This window comes from Populus nigra, chromosome 4 (genome assembly GCF_951802175.1).
Source record: "Populus nigra chromosome 4, ddPopNigr1.1, whole genome shotgun sequence".
Classification (NCBI taxonomy): Eukaryota; Viridiplantae; Streptophyta; class Magnoliopsida; order Malpighiales; family Salicaceae; genus Populus; species Populus nigra.
In genome coordinates this window covers 14,682,744-14,702,195 of record NC_084855.1, presented here as the reverse complement: position 1 = coordinate 14,702,195, position 19,452 = coordinate 14,682,744, and the positions used below count along the sequence as shown (strand labels likewise).

The 19,452-nt window shown below is 30.9% G+C and overlaps 1 protein-coding gene and 1 long non-coding RNA gene across 2 annotated transcripts; both read right to left on the bottom strand.

The window, feature by feature from the left end:
- Positions 1-261: 261 nt before the first annotated feature.
- Positions 262-4,361, bottom strand: LOC133691881 (protein S-acyltransferase 18-like). Its single transcript, XM_062112500.1, has 9 exons — positions 3,425-4,361; positions 2,985-3,098; positions 2,565-2,891; positions 2,405-2,473; positions 2,247-2,318; positions 2,014-2,142; positions 1,840-1,920; positions 979-1,137; positions 262-897 (listed from the first exon to the last, which is right to left on the bottom strand). The coding sequence occupies exons 1-9, from the start codon at positions 3,479-3,481 to the stop codon at positions 385-387; spliced, it is 1,521 nt and encodes a 506-aa protein (XP_061968484.1). The 5' UTR covers positions 3,482-4,361; the 3' UTR covers positions 262-384.
- Positions 4,362-12,405: 8,044 nt separating this feature from the next.
- Positions 12,406-13,065, bottom strand: LOC133691883 (uncharacterized). The gene is made up of 2 exons (XR_009841755.1): positions 12,681-13,065; positions 12,406-12,584 (listed from the first exon to the last, which is right to left on the bottom strand). It is a non-coding gene; the product is annotated as an uncharacterized LOC133691883 (long non-coding RNA).
- Between the last annotated feature and the right edge of the window lie 6,387 nt (positions 13,066-19,452).

The window sequence follows — 19,452 nt, the reverse complement described above, 5'->3', positions numbered from 1 at the left end:
TAAGGACAGGGGGTTGAGAGAGAACCATCTCAATTACACTTGATAAAAAGCCTAATGCCGGCTGCACGGTTGTTTGGAATTTACTTTTGAACCATTTATGAATTTACTTTTGCTCGACAGAAGAGCCAAGCGCTTCCAGTTTTCATGTTAACGCCTCAACGTTTATGATCCGTACGCTGAAGGATCCAAATCCAGACTGCGAAATAGTGAAGCACATTCAAGAGAAGTTGACCTGCTTTCCAATGAAAAAAGAATCTGAACTGAGTGCTCCAGGTAGTTTGTCGTTAAAAAGAAGAAGAAAAGAAACACATGTATGTATACAACACTAAATCAATGTACAAAACTTTCTCCAAGGCTGAGAATTCAAAAACTCAAGCGCAATAATTATTTTGGGGAAGCCTCTTGGGCATCTTTTTTCATTACAGAACACAAAACCTGCTTCGAAATATAGGTTTCGAGCTCCCTGGAAACTTCTGTCAACTTCAAATCAAAACTGCTACTGTATTTATTCTTTGGCGAAGGTATGTAGCCAGAAAACATGCTTTGGGAGCCAGAAAAACGCCTTCTTGGACTTGAGAGGCTTCCAAGTGACACTGGAACCCTCCCTTTGGAAATAAGTGGTGTTGAACCTGATTCCACATTGATCACATTCTTGTTTTGGTTCATCAATGGTCCACATTTAGTCTCCGATGGTAGGGGCCTTAATGAATTTGATTGCTCGACTGGTTTCTGTTTCATAATCCTTTCTCTGGCCTTCTCAGCTGCTAGCACAGCTTTCTCTCTGCTCAACTTGATTAGTTTCCATGGATTGATGCTTGCACGAAAGCTTTGTTTCTTGGTTAAGTTGGAAGACTCAGGATCCCCCCTATCAATTTTTATTGACAGACTTGCAGGGTTCTGAAAATAAATTAACCATCTAGTAAGGTTGATATTATCTCTTCTCAAAGTGCAATATAAGGTAGGCAGAGTCTAATATACCTCATTTTCTCTATGGCCACAAAACCGTGAAACAATTGTTGATTTTTCAGGAGAGTCAAAATCCGAGTCTGAAGAGAGATCTGAATCTTCCAATGGATCTAGTTCCATTGATTCGTTTACCTCTTTCATGGCCAGGATATAATCATATGTTCTCATTCCCTGCAACAATAAATAATCAAAATACTAAATTAGACTAGGGAAGCAATTGATAGAAAAACTTTAAAGTGCAGTAGAGGAAGACATACAAAATATTTTGGTTTCATTGTTTCTAAATCTAAACCTGCACGGATTTGCAAGCATCCTTTAGTGCTCAAAAGATGTTGTCACTTGAGATACTGATAATTGATGCTTTGCTGGAAGAAATCGAATAAATTAACCCTTAATGTCATCCTAAGAGACATAAACTACTACGCAGAGGGGGGTTGGCATATCAAGGGTATAACTTTAATCCTATATTTGACATGATTCTCACTCAATGCCAACCCGTAAGAGAAAAATTAAGATTTGATTTCCAGTATCCTTTTATTGTTCAAGGTATCTGCATCTATCATGCGAGGGGAGCGGTCCATGAATCTGCCAAAAGAAAGAGAGTTGCGGTTGAAGGAAACTGTCATTTTCCTTGTATTCCTAACACCAAGCAAGGCAAGTGCCTGTTTTTTTAGGCTTCAATGTCCACTTTTTCCCGTTACCAGAAGGAATCCTTAACATGGACAGAATAGGCACTGCTGTTTCTCGTTGAAGTAAATGTTGAAATGAACAAAGATGGCTGGATGACGAAGTTTCGTAGCCTGGACCTTGCTTTACCTCACTAACCCAACACAATTGATGTTTTTGGTGATATTAGCAAACCATTATAATTACCTTGCGTATGAGAACCACATGAAAAAAGAAAAGTTGTCCCATGGCTGCTGAACTATAAGCTGTCATTAAAACCAACAAAACCTGTAACATTGTGACAAGTAGAAGCCGATGAATACCCAAATTTTTTTTATAAAAAATGATAACCCACTGAACGTAACATAAGCTGTATATTACTGATATTGTGGCAAGAACCCCTCTTGGGAACTCCACATGTAGCCTCCTCTCCAGCTCCCTTTCTATTCCTTTCTTATCAGTAAAGCACCTTATAAATATGGCAATGGCAGTTCCTCCTTCTATGATTAACTGTACAACAATTTGATTGAAAAAAACTCCAGTTAAGAACTGAACTTCCATTAGGAAACATAATTAGTTGGTCTCAAACAATCTAAAGACACAAAGCTACTGACCATTAACAAGACAAATATCATTAGAAGAATGAAAGTTGTGTAATTCCTCTTGCCAACACAATTGTTTAACCACTGGATCACAAAAATTGAACTTCATGAGAAACTAATGAAGAAGATGATCGATAATTCAACCTACAAAGAAACACCCAGACTCTTACCCTGCAATGGTGATCAAACCCTTCAACACACCTGTTACAGGCTCTACAGTGCTTACTTCGCTTCTTTACCTGAGACATATATATTGCAGTCAGCTATGTATCCTTTAAATCTTAGCAAAACTGTTAAAGATACGCGTAATTAAAGCATATATGCCCAGACCTCAAAATCACATAGCGAGCAATAAGAGATGTCAACATCTTTTGGGTCAGGTGAAACTGCATCGTCCTTCATGACAAGTGGAAATGGAAGCAATGGCTCCATTTGAGCATTGGCCTTCAATGGGTCCAAATACTTTCTCCTTATAAAGGTTTTAAGGATCTTTCTTTCCATCCTTCTAAAAAACCTCATGATTATTTGATTCAATATCAACCAATAATTTAACTTTGGAAACCCATCTGATTTAGCTCTTTTCTTCTTCCTAAACCTGGTCTTATCAGTCGGATCAATGGCAGTACACCTAACAAACAGGAACATAACTGGAACTGCCTGAAAAAAACAGGAATTGAGTTATGGGTTAGCTTTCTTGGCTTATTGGTAAAGAAAGAATAGATTTTAGGCTTGTTTTGACATGAACATTACCACAAAAGTAAAGATTGCAGTGACTGTAATTTCAGCAATTCTGTTTCCAAGGAAAAGTCCAAGGAATGTATAGAAGGTCACAACCAGAAAACTGTAAACTGCCATTCCTATCATCTGCATCGCAACAATGAACAGAACAGATGGATGGTTTAAACTTTAAACAACACTATGACATTAAAAAAATTAAGAATTCAGCAGATAGGATATTCATCTTTTTTTTTTTTCGTTCTTCAAGTACAAAAACAAAATTTTTAGCAAGCTATGGGTTACTTAAGAGGTGATTGAAATAAAGAAAGACCCTTTCTATATTCATACAAAGACCCAACATGAAAATATTAGAAGGTAATATAGCTTTAACAGTTCATTTTTTCAATAAACAGAGAGATTGAAGTTAAAAAAAGAAAAGAAGAAGAAGAAGAAGAAAAGAAAGCGGGGCGTACCTGTAAAGGGTGGAGAGGGCGTTGCCAACCATGGCGCCTCGTGGCCATGGATATCATTTCTGTTTTTTGAGTGTATTTCTTGTTGCAGTTTCCGAATCCGAAGTAACACAGAGAATTTGGGAGTATGATTTTAGTTGCAATCCATAGAATTTTTTATAAATTTTTTTGGCCTGAGTGAGCTAAAGCTAAGTGCTGTTTAGATTTGAGTCTTTCGCTTGAAGTCGCCGCTGAGAGTTAAAAAATGGGAACAACTATTCCCTCCCTCTTCCAACGGTCGACTATTGGGGAGGGTTTTTTGAAATTTGAACGGCTACTTTTAGAACTAGGAAGATCAAACGGCCCTCAGTAGTTAACTTCAAAAAACAATACAAAAAAATATGTGGGACCCAATAGAAATCACTTTCACATGTTCGGGCCGCCAGAGCTTATGCCATTGCTACCAAAGCTATAATACCTAAAATTAGGCTGGGATTACAAGCTTTGTGGATGGATTTTGATTAACTCAATACAATAGTTTCAAGTTTTTTTTATTTTTTTAAATAATATAGATCAAATCTTTTTTAACTCAATACAATAGCTTTAATTTAAATTTGGATTACATTTAATTTTAAATAAGTTAATCTTTTGATCTGCCAAGTTAAACCAAATTTTATTATTATTATTATTATTATTGAAAAGGATAACTTATGCCACTTCAATTTTTAGTTTGTTTTTCTATCAAATTGTTTTTCTTTATGAAGAAAGATGAGAGGTTTAGATTCATAGAGTGGGGCAAAAAAAGAGAGAGATTTAGAGAAATTCACCTTCTCATATTACTCAATTAAATACAAGGTACAAACCACATTAATTGAACAAGTTTGTATGACTGTGTTATGCTGTGAGAGAAACCAAAAATTTTTTAAATGCAAGAAAATATATATTTAGATCCCAGTAAATTCTTTAACATTGATATTAAACCAGAAAATACAATTGTTTTGAATTTTTTTCTTAATTAAGATAAATATTCTTATTAATGCATCTCTTGTTTATCTTACCGAGCATAAGGTTTTTAATTGGAATCATAGTTTCTATTAAAAATATATATTTTATAATTGTTATAGCAATTTTTAAAAAATATATCAAAAAAGTATGTGATAAAATCATGTTGAGGATTTATTTAAAAATTTTAAGAATATAAATAAAATTGAATTGAATTTTATTATTTTTATATCAGGTACATAATAATTGAAATTCTTTTTTTGTTAAAATTCAAATAAAAATTTATAATATTATCATAGAACCATGTCAAAATTGAAGAGCAAGTAAATCTAATAATTTTTTTAGTGCAAAAAAAAGAAAAATAAATGATATAAAAAGTTCAGGTCTAGCACGTAGCCTATAGTAGCATGCTAGGCCCTCACACCTAACCCTTATTTATTATCGTCTGTCTTAAAAAAAAAAACAAAACATGTCTAAAAAAAAATACTAGTTTCAATAGGACTCGAATCTACGACTTGCTCCCACCCTACACATGACTCAATCGACTAAGCCATGAAATAGAATTATTATATATATATATATATATATATATATATATATATATTAAAGTGATTTACTGTTCACATGAACAATAAATCACCTTAAAAACCTCCAATGTTTTAGAATGTTTAGATAATCTACCAGCTCTACACAATAATTTCTTCAAAATAGGAAAGATAAATTAGGTTAAAATATAGTAATGTTTCTCAATTTCGCTAATCTTATTCTTTTTCTTTGAATACTTTAACAAATAGTGGATTTTTCTTATTTCAATTCTCAACTCCTTTCCTAGAAGCACGTCCCTTTTTATCCATAACGAATTCACGCCTTTTAGATTATACCAAACATCTAAACCTGCTCCTTTGTTGGACTTCGTGTTAGCAATATTATCATGAAGTTTCAATAAATTAAAAATTGAAGCTCAATAACACATGCCTCCAGCCATGACAATTAGACTCTAGTTATGAGAGGAAAAAATGAATACCGAACTATTGAAAAGAATTGAGAAGTCTATTATCTAGTCTGTCCATGTTATATATATATATATATATTGGAAAACACCAAAGTCAAAAAATAAACAAGATTTATCAATCTTTTTTATTCAATCTTTTCAAAAATAATTTTACAATTAAATTTAGAAAATGAGATATACAACTTGCAAAAAACTTTTGAAACCATATTGATATTAGAGTCTATTGGGGTCTGGAATAGTAATGTTGTATAGAACTTCAATGATTAGATAAAAAAGACAGAAAGAACCTTAAAATCTTAGATCAATCATACGGAAAGGTGTAAGTCCAGAATAAGAGTTGAGTAGGGCATTAAAGCCATATAATTTGGAACATGCTTTTCTAAACAATCTTTTTATTTTCATGGATTTTGTTTTTTTTTTTTAAACTACTTCTCTTTCAGCCTCCTTTACAATTGATTATTCTAAAAACAAAAAAATTATTAACAGTGAAGAAATTATTGTTGAAGATTTTACAAAAAATATTGATGATTGGAAAATACTAAAAGTCCGAAAGAATTAGATTTATCAAACTTCTTCATTCAATATTTTCAAAACTAATTTTATAATTAAAACTGAAAAAAAAAAGATATACAACTCACAAAACCTTTTGAAATCACCCAACTTCTTTCCAAAAAATCCTTACAAAAAATATAAAAACATAAACTACAAATATGTCCATATTGGTCTTGTATAAGTAGGAATAAAGCTCCTTACCAAAGAAGACCTAAACACTTATATCCTTGCAGGTTCTCAGATACATTAAATTCTATAATTTCCAAGATTCATGATTAGATTCTATAGAATCTAGTTTATGCATTGGTTCTTTCTTTTTTTGCCGTTACCCAAACTTTACCATATCTCTCAAAGACAAGAACATACTACAAAGTATACTCCTACAAACAAAAATCTATAATTACAATATGCTTGAAGGATCAATTCTAGTAGCTTTGATCTTCAAAATCCACTATAAAGCTATGGCCTCTGCCTTTGCCAGCGAACATAAATTTCAATCCCAAAAAGGTGAAATTTTACTTTTCTAGATAGACTTTTCAAAATCAAACACAATTGTACTTAGAGTCATCTAATGGAAAAATGTAACTTTACTAGAAGACTAGATCCTTAAAGAAGCAACCCAACCTAAACCTACATAAAGCTAGCCAAGCTAAACTTTAAAATAATAAAAAATATTTTCTTAAAGCTACTAAGGACCATCTTAACCACCTTAAAGCTTCCTTTTTCACCTTAATTGCTCTTGACACGTCCCAAGTCATTAACCACCCTCAAGCCTCTACAAGCTATGTAAACATCATATAACTTGACAAAAACCAAACTTCTGCTAAAGAAGAAGCCTTCCAGAAAGAAATTCCTGAAATATACAAACTTTATTGGAGGAACACTACACCTAAAACAACTCATGTTGCACCAGAGATAAGAATCCAAAATGAGCCAAACATTACTAACCAACATAAGTTCAATGCCTCTTCTTTGTATAAATGGAATTTCGATGGAATGATATGGTACAATATCCTCAATACTTTACAACAAATTATTATGGTTGTCAATGCTTACAAAACCCATATTAGAAACTCAGACAAAAATCATAGTTGAACTTTTAATTGCAGGATTTTTTGGCCAATTAAAACGATGATGGGATTACCATCTCACTGATACCCAAAGATTAGAGATTTTACAATCCATTCAAACATATAAAGACCAAACACCAATCCTAAATCATCTGACAACCTTATCCAAAATGCAATATCAACCCTAATACTAACTATTTCTCTACATTTCATAGGAGATCCATCTCAAGTAAAAGATAAAAATGTTGAACTTCTTTCAAACATTAAATGCAAAAATTTTAGTAATTTCCATTGGTATAAAAACACTTTTCTCACTTGTGTTATGCTTCGAGAAGACTCAAACCAACTTTTTTGGAAAGAAATTTTTTTGTTGCATTACTTACCTTAGAAAAAAGAGTTAGAAAAAAAATCAAAGACATCTCTAGCACCAAACCCATCCCCTACAACCAATTAATATTGTTCCAGACTAAATTTATTACATTTGAAAATAAGTGCAACACTAGATAATCAATCCTTTATATGAAATCTCTCTAAAATTTCATTAACATAGGCTTCTTGAGACAATCCTAATATCCCTTAGGATTTGTCTCTCTCAATATTTATGCCCAAGACACAATAAGTATTGCCCATTTTTTTTAATATCAAATTGCACCAAAAAATCATTTAATCGCATGAGGTAAACCCTAGTCATTTAAAGTAAGTAGAATATCATTTATGTATAGGACTAAGAAAATTATTTTCCTTTCATTGACCTTACAGCCTATAAATCGATCCTTGATATTCTCTATAAAATCAAATAAAGAAATAACATTATAGAATTTTAAATACCAATGACGAGAGGCTTGTTTTAGATAATATATAGATTTATTAAGTCTACAAACCAAGTGATTGTTCCTCTCTAAAATGAAACCTTCTAGTTTAATTTAAACCTCTTCTTTTAGGTATTTATTGAGGAATGTCATTTCCATATCCATTTGATGCAACTTCGTATCAAAATGAGCTACTAATATCGTGATTATTCGAAAATGATTCCTTTTTTGAAACATGAGATAATGTATCATGATAATCAATCCCTTGGCTAAGAGTCTTACATTATATCTTCTAATATTTCCTAAAAAGTCTTTTTTGGTTTTAAAAATTCTACTTGCATCCAATGGCTTTTCCATCTTTAAGCAAATCAACAAGACCCAAACTTACTAATTAACCATTAAATCTAACTTATCCCTAATAGAATTATACCATAATATAGGTTTATATATCATAGCCTGTGAAAACATAATAAGGTCATCACCAACACCAATGCTCATGTCATATTCTAATAGGTACACAACATAATTTGAGAAAATTATAGGTTTTCTAATTGTTAAATATATTCTTAATATATTCAACTTAAGAATGTTAAGTAACTAGATTTATAAAAATATCCTTCTGATGATGTGGTTCTTCAATGATTAGTTTTTTTAGTTATCAAATCTTGATAATTATCATGAAACAAAACCAATTTATATGAAGATATATGAGTAGGTTTAAAATTGTTATCCTTTTTAAGAACCAAGTTTTGAGGTTGACTACTATCACTAATCTCATCATTCTCAAGGAATTTAAATTTTTAGATTCCACAACTCTTGTTATTGTTCTTGAATCTAATTTTATCTTATGTGGATTGTATACTCTTTTATACATGTACAAGCCTCAAACTAGGTTTCCAACCTTTTCTATTACTCAAATGGTATTTTATGACTGCCTTGGTTGGAACTCTATTTAGTACATACATAATTTTTAAAGCTTCATTCTATAAAGATAATGGGAGCTCAGAGTTACTAACCATACTACTTATCATATCCATTAATATTCAATTTCTCCTTTTAGCCATACTATTTTAAGGTGGTAAGCGTAACATTATGTATTGTGCCACATTACCTTGTTCCTCAAGACACCTTACAAATGGACCTTATAATTATCCCCTTTTAGTGTACCTGTCATAATATTCACCATTTTTATTTGACCTCTCGTTTTAATTTGTTTGAATAATTGATTTTCTACTTCTATGTTATAGACCTTAAAAGCATCATATGTTTCACTTTTTTTCATAAAAAAAATAAGGATGCATATACCGTGTATAGTCATTAATAAAGGTAATGAGAAATTTTTTACTATTAAAACATGCATCATAAAAACCTGAAATAACAATGCTTAATCTCTAAAAAAATCAGAAGTTTTTTTGGTACCTTTCTTGAACTTGTTAGTTTGCTTTTCTTTAATACAATTTATGTAAGTACTAAAATAAATAAAATACTCCATTATTTACCAATCTTGTAGTTCTATCAATAAAGATATAACCTAATATCATATGCCAAAATATAAAAGATCTCTCATTTATAACCCCATGTTTAATGCCAATATTATTAGCATGCAAAATCATAGGCTATAATCAAGGGTAGGATTTAAATGAAATTTGAATAATTCATAATCCATAATACCATTGCCAACAAAACATTGTATTTATATAAGTGAAAGTAGTTACAATGAATTTAAAATTAAAAGCACAACATAAAAGTCTTAAAACTGAAATAAGGTTTATTGAAAAAGATAAAACATAAAAGGTTTTTTCAAGGTCTAAAACAAAACAAGAAGTAAGGACAGGTTTTTAGGTCCCAATCGCATCTTCATGTAAAGGTAGTGTTTCCTAAACAGATGACACATTTATTTTTTATCTATTTTTTTAAGAAACTTTACATGATATTGACAATATTAATTATAGAACCATAATCAATCCACTAAATATTATGAGAAACATGAACCATATTAGATTCAAAACACACTATAAATATGAGATTACTTTTCTTTTCAAGTCTATGCTTGAATTTAGGATATGTCTTCTTTACATGTCCTTTATTCTTGCAAAATAAAAACTTGGCATTGCCTTTACTAACTTGATTAAGAGGCATTTTCCCTTGCTTGATTCCATGGGCTTTAGAGGTTCATCCACTCAAAGTGCTAAATTAAGGTCCATGCAACGTAATGTAAGAAGAAACTCATACGAGTAACATTAAATGAATTAAAATTTAGAACAAATAAAGTTTGAATAATTATAAATAAGTAATGTAAGAAGAAACACTCATAGGAGCAACATTAAATGAATTAAAATTAAGAACAAATAAAGTTTGAATAATTATAAATAAACAACAAAGCTTCCTAAATAAAACATGTGATGAAGCCAAATACAAAACATTTACCCATGTAAGTTAATTTTTTAAAAAAATTAGCTTAGATTATAACATCCATGCAATTTAAATTACTTTATGACAAGACTAACATTTATTTCTAAAAGAATTTTCTAGGCCTTTAGGCAACTGGATTAATATTTTTTTTTAATTATTTCTATCTCATCCTAATTAATCACTTAAATATAAAAATTACTAGGGGGAATATTTATTGATGTTATTAACTTTATATAACTAAACTTAATGTTACTGTACATTTTAAATGTTGCAGCTATTACTTAATTTCTCAAATACAAACTTAATATGGCATCATAATTATTGACTAAATTTTATGTCAATTGCAAATTCTTTATATTGAGGAAAACAAAAAATATGCATTGAAAAATTAAGTATACATAAAAATCCTTCCTCAAACATGTAATGAATTAACAACAACAACAATAATAATAACAACTTAATAGTAATTATTGTGTTTTTCTCATATTTTCTTAAGTTCTATTCTCCATAAAACAACATTTAAATGTTGAGGTTTTATTCACCAAGAGTGAATCCAACCTAGCTTGCCTAAAAAAATTAAAAGAGTGTTTGATATTATGGTAATTTTTGTTTTTTATCTAACTAGAAAGAAAAATTGTTAGATTAGTTAAATAACTTCTGCTTTGTACACCGGTCCCACACATAATTGTGTTTTAAACATTGTATTTATAGAAGTTTCAAGTAATTTTTTTTTATTTACAAGAACATGTTTTTATTTATTTTGCATGCAAAAATTCATCTTACAACAATTTTAACCAAACATATTTTTTAAATCTATTTTTAAAAAAACCACAACTAATTAAAAGACTTACTACCACAAAATTACTACAATATCAAACATACATTAAATAACATGTGCCACCAGACTAGCCTACTATTTGTTACACATTCTTGAAATATAAATTCATATATTTTATACAAATGACAATTATATGCAGAAGAAGTGTAGCAAAAGGATTCTTTGTCTAGTTACAGACCCATAATGTTATTCATGATCCATACAGGATAAGAACATGCAGCATCATCGGGCTTTTCTCTCTCTCTCTCATAATTTCACATGGAATTTGATTATCCAATTATTTTTTTCAAAAATAAAATTTATAAATAAAACATCACAAATGTAAGAATTCCAGTATAATTCCACATGCAAGAATCCAGTTTGAATAGAGTTTTGAAATACAAAGTAAAACACCACAGATGCATGAATTTCAGTAGAATTCCACATTGTGCAGAGTTTCAAACAGAAAGCAAACTTGAAAACATACGTAATATACATAATTTAATATATAGATAAACCAGATAAATTATGCAATCAACCAGACTACAAATATTGCTTTGATACCAAAATGTTAGCAATATCATCATGAAATTTCAATAAACCAAAAGCGGTAGCCCAAGAACACATACCTCTACTCATAGTAGATAGATTCCAATTGTGAGAGAAAAGCACAAATACCAAATTGTTGAAAAGAATTGAGAAGTATTTTGTCTAGCCTCTCCAAGTCCTTAATTTGTGCACTTGATGAAGAAATGACAAGCTTTCTTGTTAGACCAGAGAGAGACCTTGCTGCATTCTGAGCCGCAAAATAAAATTTTAATTATATAACTACTCTTCACCAAGGATCGGAAAAAAAACAAAGAAAACAAGTGCCGCTCTCACATCTGCAACCAGTGGCAGCCCCCTCGCCTAGTTTGCTTTTCTATTTTACCTCTACTTCTTTTTTTGATCTACTCTTGAAGTCAAATATGCTATCTGTATGTTTGGATAATTTTGCTTTCCTCTTTGCGGTGGAATCTTTAACTTGGCAGCAACAAAGAATTAAGGAGATTTGAAGAGATTACTGGTACAATTTGTGGCTGCCATGTAAGAGGAGGTCGAGGTGTGCACTTCCACAACCTCCATTTTACTAACAAATGTGGAGTTTTGATCCTGTGGCCTTCAAAGGCCTTGTAGTACTACACACTCATCATTAGTGCAGCTGTTTTGACATTTTCATGCCATCTCCATAACATCTGTTGATCATGTTTCAATTTATCTTCATTATTCTGGTAGAGAAGTTTATCCTCCCTTTAGCAGAAGTTGAAGAGTGGTTAAAATAAGTCCAAATAGAAAGAAAGAAAGATTAAGATTAACCCTAGGAACGTTGAACCAGTCCAGAACTAATTAATTGCAAGTTGCAAAGTAATAAAGAAACTTAATAACCCACCAAATTATCCGATTCAGATCTGCATCAACCACACAGCATGATAGGTAACAAGTTTGGCAGCACCTAGAGTTCCTCCAAACCCTTCAGCAAATCAGGAGTAATACCACATATACTTGATTAAATCCTCTAACACAGAACAAATACTTGAATGGCGCCGTAAATAATCAATAATATTACCTTTAACACATCCAAATCTGACACCTGCCAGTCTTACCAGCTCAAGATAATTGCAGCATTAGCTTTCCACGGGTACTGAAGAAGCTAGGAGGAACTCAGGGTGACCCCAAACAAACTCATTGCTCATTTCTAATCAACTTCCGATGAATATTTCAGTTTGTCGACATAGCTAACATATACATGCCTCCTGCCGTGTCCTCCTCCTCCTCCTCCTATATATATATATATATATATAACTGCCTCTGGATCTTTCAAGGACTGTATGGTTTATTTTCAACCGTGATAAAACTACGTTTTAGGCGAACCTAGCCCATGTTGCGATCTGGTTCTGGATGACCCTCGTACTAGATTCATTGAACTTGGACATTTTCTCAGGCTCTACTGGTTCTCGTACCAATTGACCCGAGTGTAATCTTAAATACCACTCTTAATAAAATATATACTAATTATTTGTCCCGTGTTTCGGTGGGTTGAATAATATTTTTTTTGAAAAAAAATAAATATACAACTTTATTAAATATGTTTTTTTAAAAAATATTATAATTAAAAATTAAAAAGTCTATACATGCATTTAATTAAATAAATCAAGAATTATTTGTGTTAATAAATGCAAAAATCAAAATGTTAACATGTTTATTCAACTCGTCTTATTGTAGGTCAAATAATTTTTTTAACACTAAAGAATTAAGGTATAGGTGTTATTAACGTGTTTTTTAACATCGGGTAAACAATATAATCGTGAATTAAAAGGTTAATGCTTATATATAATAAAATATAGTATAAATCATATATCTTAATAAAAATATGTAAATTCTTAAGTTAATTTTTAACATAGAAGAAGAATAAAGCAATGTTCTGATTGCTACATAAAAACACCATTTTTTTATTTTTTGTATAATAATTTTTTAAAAAAAATGTAAAGAAAAAAATTGAAAAACAAATTACAGAAAAATAAAGATAAGAATAAAAGGAAAGATATAAATAGGCTAAGAGTAGAGTGATAAATATTGAAATATAAAAAATACAAAATAATAATTTTTTTCCAAAAAAAGTGTAAGGAAAAAAAACTAAAAAATAAAGATAAGAAAAAATGATAATAAATAGTCCAAGTGTAAAATGATATAAATTCCAAGTATAAAGAGAAAAATAAATATATAAAAAACTTGTTTTCCAAAAAAAACTGTTAATTATAATTTTTTCACCGCTACAGTAAAGAAATTGACACTATTTCATTTTAGTATATGCATACTAATATATAACACTTGACGCGGTAGCCGTTGATAAAGGCTTCGTCTAATCCTCATTTCTCTAGTGGATGTAATTTAAAATTGTTGATAAAGAGGTCAAATGTCTTTAACAATATAAGTAGGCTTTTTCAAACTAGATAGGCCTAATCCAACCCAGAGTTAAAAGTAGAATTAACAAAAACCTAAAAAGAAATCATGAATTTACTATTCAAGTCTTCACTTATTACCTATCACAATGATTTATCTTTTTTTTTTTCTAGTCCTTTAATTTTTCCGAATAACTTAGTCCTTTGACATTATGTTTATTGATAATTGGTTTTTGTTATTTGTTCCTTCTTTCTTCCTTTTATGCTACTGTAGTTTTAAAAAAATCTCGTTGTTGGATTGTTTCCTGATTTTGCAAAAATTTATTTTATTCTATTGTTTGCACAAGATTAAAAGCTAGGGAACCAAAATTAAAGAAAAAGTAAAATGACAGCCCTATTTAAAAAAAATTGGTCCCTTTGCTTTTTTGCTAAATTGTATTTTGTCAAATTTCTTATTAGTCCTGGTGCGATCTAATTTTCGATCCTATTTTTGAAAACATTTCAAAGAAAAACCAAAAATTACAAAAAAGAACAACAAAAACCCAAAAAATATGTTCTTGATTTATTTGGGTCGTTTTTGACGTCTTTTTCAAAGAATTTAAAATAAGAAAAAGAAAGAAAAAAAAAAAGAAAAAATACATTTAATTTTTAGTGATCTAATTATAATTGTGGAAGGGAGATGACCAATTTGAAAATTAAAAACCCTCTCACCAAGTAATTCATTTTTTTAATCAAATGGTTTACAATTATTCTCACAATCCAAGGATCCATTTTTTTTTTTGGTTGCTTTGTCTCTAAGTTATCAAATGAATGGTTGAGATTTATTTTTGAAATCCATGGTTAATCTTTGTTCACTTCATCTTAAAGCCAAAGAAAATTTTCACCTATAAATATATGGTCATACACACATAAAAATAAGGGTAGAAATTTAGGAGAGAATTTCTAGGTGGAATTTTAGAAAAGAATTAGTTAGAAAAAATAAACCACCCACACACCAAAACACTTTCCCATCTACCAACTCAAAAAACACCCATATAACACAAAAAAAACTTATACCTATTATTCTGAAACCAATTGCTAGCTACATAAGGAAAAAATAGGTGACTCACACTAACCATTACTACAGTCCAACCTCTCTCCCTGCACACCAACCTCTCTCTTTCCTCCACAAGTAGCCATAACTATCAAAGGAATCCACCAAATCACAAACACTTTCATCAACCCACAACAACCATTTTCCTCACTATCAATGATCAGAGTTTACCTCCTCTCAACCACAATTTTGTCCCCTCTTACCATACCAATTAAATAGTTTTTCTCATCCACCTATTGACAACCACCCGAAGCTTAGTCACTATTTTTTATAAATCAAGCCATGCTTCTCTTATACTCACTCTAGCCTCTCACACCACTAAGATATATACCAAATTATAGTTCTATGTCAATAGCCATTACCTACTAAATCACTAGAAACACCAAAACCATAGTTCCCATTAGCCCTCACACCATCTGCCACCACTTCCAATAGAGCTTTGACTGATAGCTCTTCTTTATCACCATCAGTAGCACCGCCGACCACAAACTCTCTTTTTCCAAAACAAAAGAAAACCACCAATGATCTATCATTTACCTGAAACTCATATAAAAAAAAACCAAAGCCTTCACCAATTTCTCATTCATTATTCAAGGTCGGCACCATCATAGACCCCCTAACCTAGTTGTAACAAAATCAGTCACTATCAACATGAGACAACCCCATCTCTCTCTCTCAACCTCATCACCACCAGTAGTGATGAGTTTTCCCAAGCCAATCAACCCTACCAACACCTTTCAGCCTAATAGCCCCAGTAGCCACGGACAACAGGAGTAGCTCCCCTTTTTCTTTAACAAAATTTATTGTCTGAACTCTCACAAGCTAACCTTTCTCGCTATCAAATTCACTACTTATCATCTCTTCTTCACACCAGTAGGAGCCAACAACCTTCATCGTCAATAACAAAGCCCAGTTTCATCTTGACAAATTTGTATTAAGAGTAAAAGAGAAGCAGATTTATGAACAAAAGAAGATAAAATTAGCAATTTTTGCGTTTATTTCTTTTACATGTCCCAATAAGAGTCACCACCAACACAGGGAGTAAAAAAAGGGGAAACCGCGTTACATCCACCTATTTTTTGGGTTTCACCTATGGCAGCAACATGTGAAGCAAACGTGCCACCATTGTTCCTCATATCCAGCATGCTTCCTGAGTTCCCAGTAATCTCCCCAATTTATTTTTGACCTTAAGAAGGTCCATTTTGCAATTGTTAAATTTTAAATTTTGATGATTTGTAAAAAGTGTAATTGTAGGTGTGTGTGAGTAAAATATAATAAAAAAAAGAGAATGTGTGTACGTGTTGCATTTTTTTATTACTTATTTTCTTTTTGTGGTAGAAAAGATAAAAAATTAAAAGGATTTTAATTTATCCAAATGTTTTAATTGTATACAACCAAGTCTCTAAAAAATGTAAAAACCATATCTTGTTTAAAAACTAAAATGCATGGTATGTTTTTTTTTAGTATGCATTTTGGATTTAACAATCAATTTATTGAATCCATAAGAATTTGATCAATATTCCTATAATCAGTAAAATTTTAATTCATGAGAATTAATGGTCAATATTTTGGTATAAATGTTGGATCTATAAGTAGGCTAGTATTTAAATATTAAGAATTACCCTGAAAATTCTCAGAATTCTCAGAAAAATTCTGAATACTCATTAATTTTAATTGGGAATATTTCTTACCACAACACATGAGTTGTGAAAAACACTCTCGTCTTCCAAGATAGGTGAACTATGTCAGGGCACCTATTTTCATAAGAATTTATTTGGGCACGCGAGCCCATAATGAATTCTAAAAGCCATATTTATTCACATGAATGAATCTTCACCCTGCGCCATGGATTAACTATCGGTTAGAAACCCATCAAAATCTTTAAACAACATTCAGACCACACAATATAGCTTACCTCAGGTAGGGTATGCTAAGGATGTTAATGCCTTCTCTAGCTATAACCAGTCTATTACCTTGAAATTTCTAATAAAACCAATATACCTGGGTTTCCTAGCGATCCTGAACCAAACAACTAGGTAACGACTCCCATAACCCCTTGACGTCATGTGTCCATATGCGAAAAGTTCCTTAAGTTCAAAGACCAAACATTTTATTTATTGATTTTATTTTTTTCATATCCTGGGTTTGAGAGAGAGAGAGAGAGAGAGAGAGAGAGAGAGTCATTTGAAAATATTAAAAAAGAGAGTTGTCAATTGGCCCCATTTTGGCCATAAAAAAGTCATTCCTGAAGTCAACAAGTTCTTTTTAAAGAGAGGAGTCCTATTGAGATGTTCATTAACCTTCATCTTGCTTGAAAAAAGAAATTGATTTTTCAGGTTAATTTTTCATTTTGAAATTGATTTTTCATATATATATTTAAGACCATAAATAATCATTTGTGGTCTCTAAAGTGTTTCTTAAATGTTTTCAGATAAAAAAAGGGTTGAAAATAAGGTTTTTTGTCTGAGAAGTTGGAAGCTCGACTTTTGACCACATGAAGTGGCCTGAATGATCCATAGATGATGTGTCTATCATAACAAAAATAATAGACAACACCATCTTATTCTTAAAAAAAAACTACAAAAAAAACTACGTAGATGACACGTTATCTACTCAATTTAAAAAGAAAAAAAAGGCACAAACGTTGGGCCACCCTAGCCTACAAACCTGACATGGTTTTTTTTTCTCCTTTTCTTAAAAAAAAGATATTTTATTTAAAGAAAGATTAATAAAAAATATATTTGGTATGTTATTTTATTAATTTTTTACACTAATTGTCAAACCTATGAATTAACCCAAACATGCTTAAACCTAATGGGTTAGGATTAGGGTCAACTGGTAAAATGCATGATAACCTAAACCCAAATACAATCTAAACTCTTAACAACCTTATTTGAGCCAACATAATCAAAAACCACCTAATCCAATCCATTTTCCAAATCTGACTTTTGCAAATAACTAAATTTTCTAAAGTTATTGGAGCCCATACATGATTCCAAGCTCTAAATACGAGTTGTAAATTACAGGCTATGATGATTAAGTCATGAAAGAACTTCACATAAAAATGGACTCTCCCTGACTGATGAGTTTGGGCCTATATCGATCCTTCAAAACAAGTCCCTCATAGAATGTGGTACACTCTGATTCTCAAGTTAGCATTTAAGTTTGTTTGATCAAGTGGTTATCATGTAAAAATTTCAAAAATAGACTTTCCCTTTATGTTTTCTAGCTCGTTGAGTGTTATCTTTAAATAATGTTGTTAAGATTAATCCCCCTTTTCTTTCGCAAAACCTGAGAATAAATAGTCTTGAAAAATATCTATAAAATATATAAAGAAATATATGGAGAAATGCTTGTGAAAAAGAATACTATTCATGAATAGTAAACTAAGGTGAGAAAATTCGATCAGACTAAAACTCGAGCTTGTTTGGGCTTGACTTGACAAGCTTCGTGGAGCTCAGTTGGGTCATGGCATAATCGAGACAAAATAGCTTGGTTGAACTATGAACAAATCGAGCTCGAGGTGAGGCTTGGTTGGGATGCCATACTAAGCTTCAACATGTCTTATTATTATTATTATTATTATTATCATTTGCCCTTGATGTCTTGTAAATATACATATTTGAAAGATTTTAACTAGTTAGAAAGGGAAAACAAATACTTACAGTATATGCTTGTATAAAAATGTTACCCGTGTGAGCATGGCTTTGAATGTTTGCCTATTTTTTGATTTTATAAGATATTGTCGATGTTTTATGGGGAGAGATTCATGATCCTTTTGGAGACAGTAATCGTAAGGACTTGAAGAAAGTTGGTGATGAGGACTTAGAGACAATTGGTCACAAGAACCTACAGACAATGGTCACGAGGACCTTGAAAAAATTAGTCATGGGGACTTGAAGAAAATTGGTCGTGGGGACTTAGAGGCATAATAAAGATTAATGGAAACTTCTCCATGAAAATTTCAAGGTAAAAAACTCAAATAGATAAAATTGAAGGTTAGGCATTAAAATAAAAAATTAAATAAATATTGATTACCAAATTTTTATTTTTCTCTAACAAATACTTAAGTTGCTTAATTGGTTGTTGAAGTTGAAATCGATGTACAAACTATTTGGACCATATTATGTTTATTGTGCTGTCTTATTCTTGTTATGTTGTATTATTGTTTGTTGTGTTGTGTTCTAAGATTAAACATATTAAATTGTTTGGTAATGAACTGTTTTATTATGTTGATAGTAAAATTACCTAAAATCAAACTATCATTAAGAAAATAACTATACATAATTTTTTTCTTAAAAATAATTAAATATTTTCTTTAAGAAACCAAATAAATTACTTATAAA

What these genes read in the sequence shown, in the direction of transcription:
- LOC133691881 (XM_062112500.1), bottom strand. Translation starts at nt 3,481, where the DNA reads ATGATATCCATGGCCACGAGGCGCCATGGTTGGCAACGCCCTCTCCAC. An exon ending in GGGTTCTTGCCACAATATCA is followed by an intron (nt 1,921 to 2,013) that starts GTAATATACAGC and finishes ACAATGTTACAG; the next exon opens with GTTTTGTTGGTTTTAATGAC. An exon ending in ATGTGGTTCTCATACGCAAG is followed by an intron (nt 1,138 to 1,839) that starts GTAATTATAATG and finishes TTATTGTTGCAG; the next exon opens with GGAATGAGAACATATGATTA.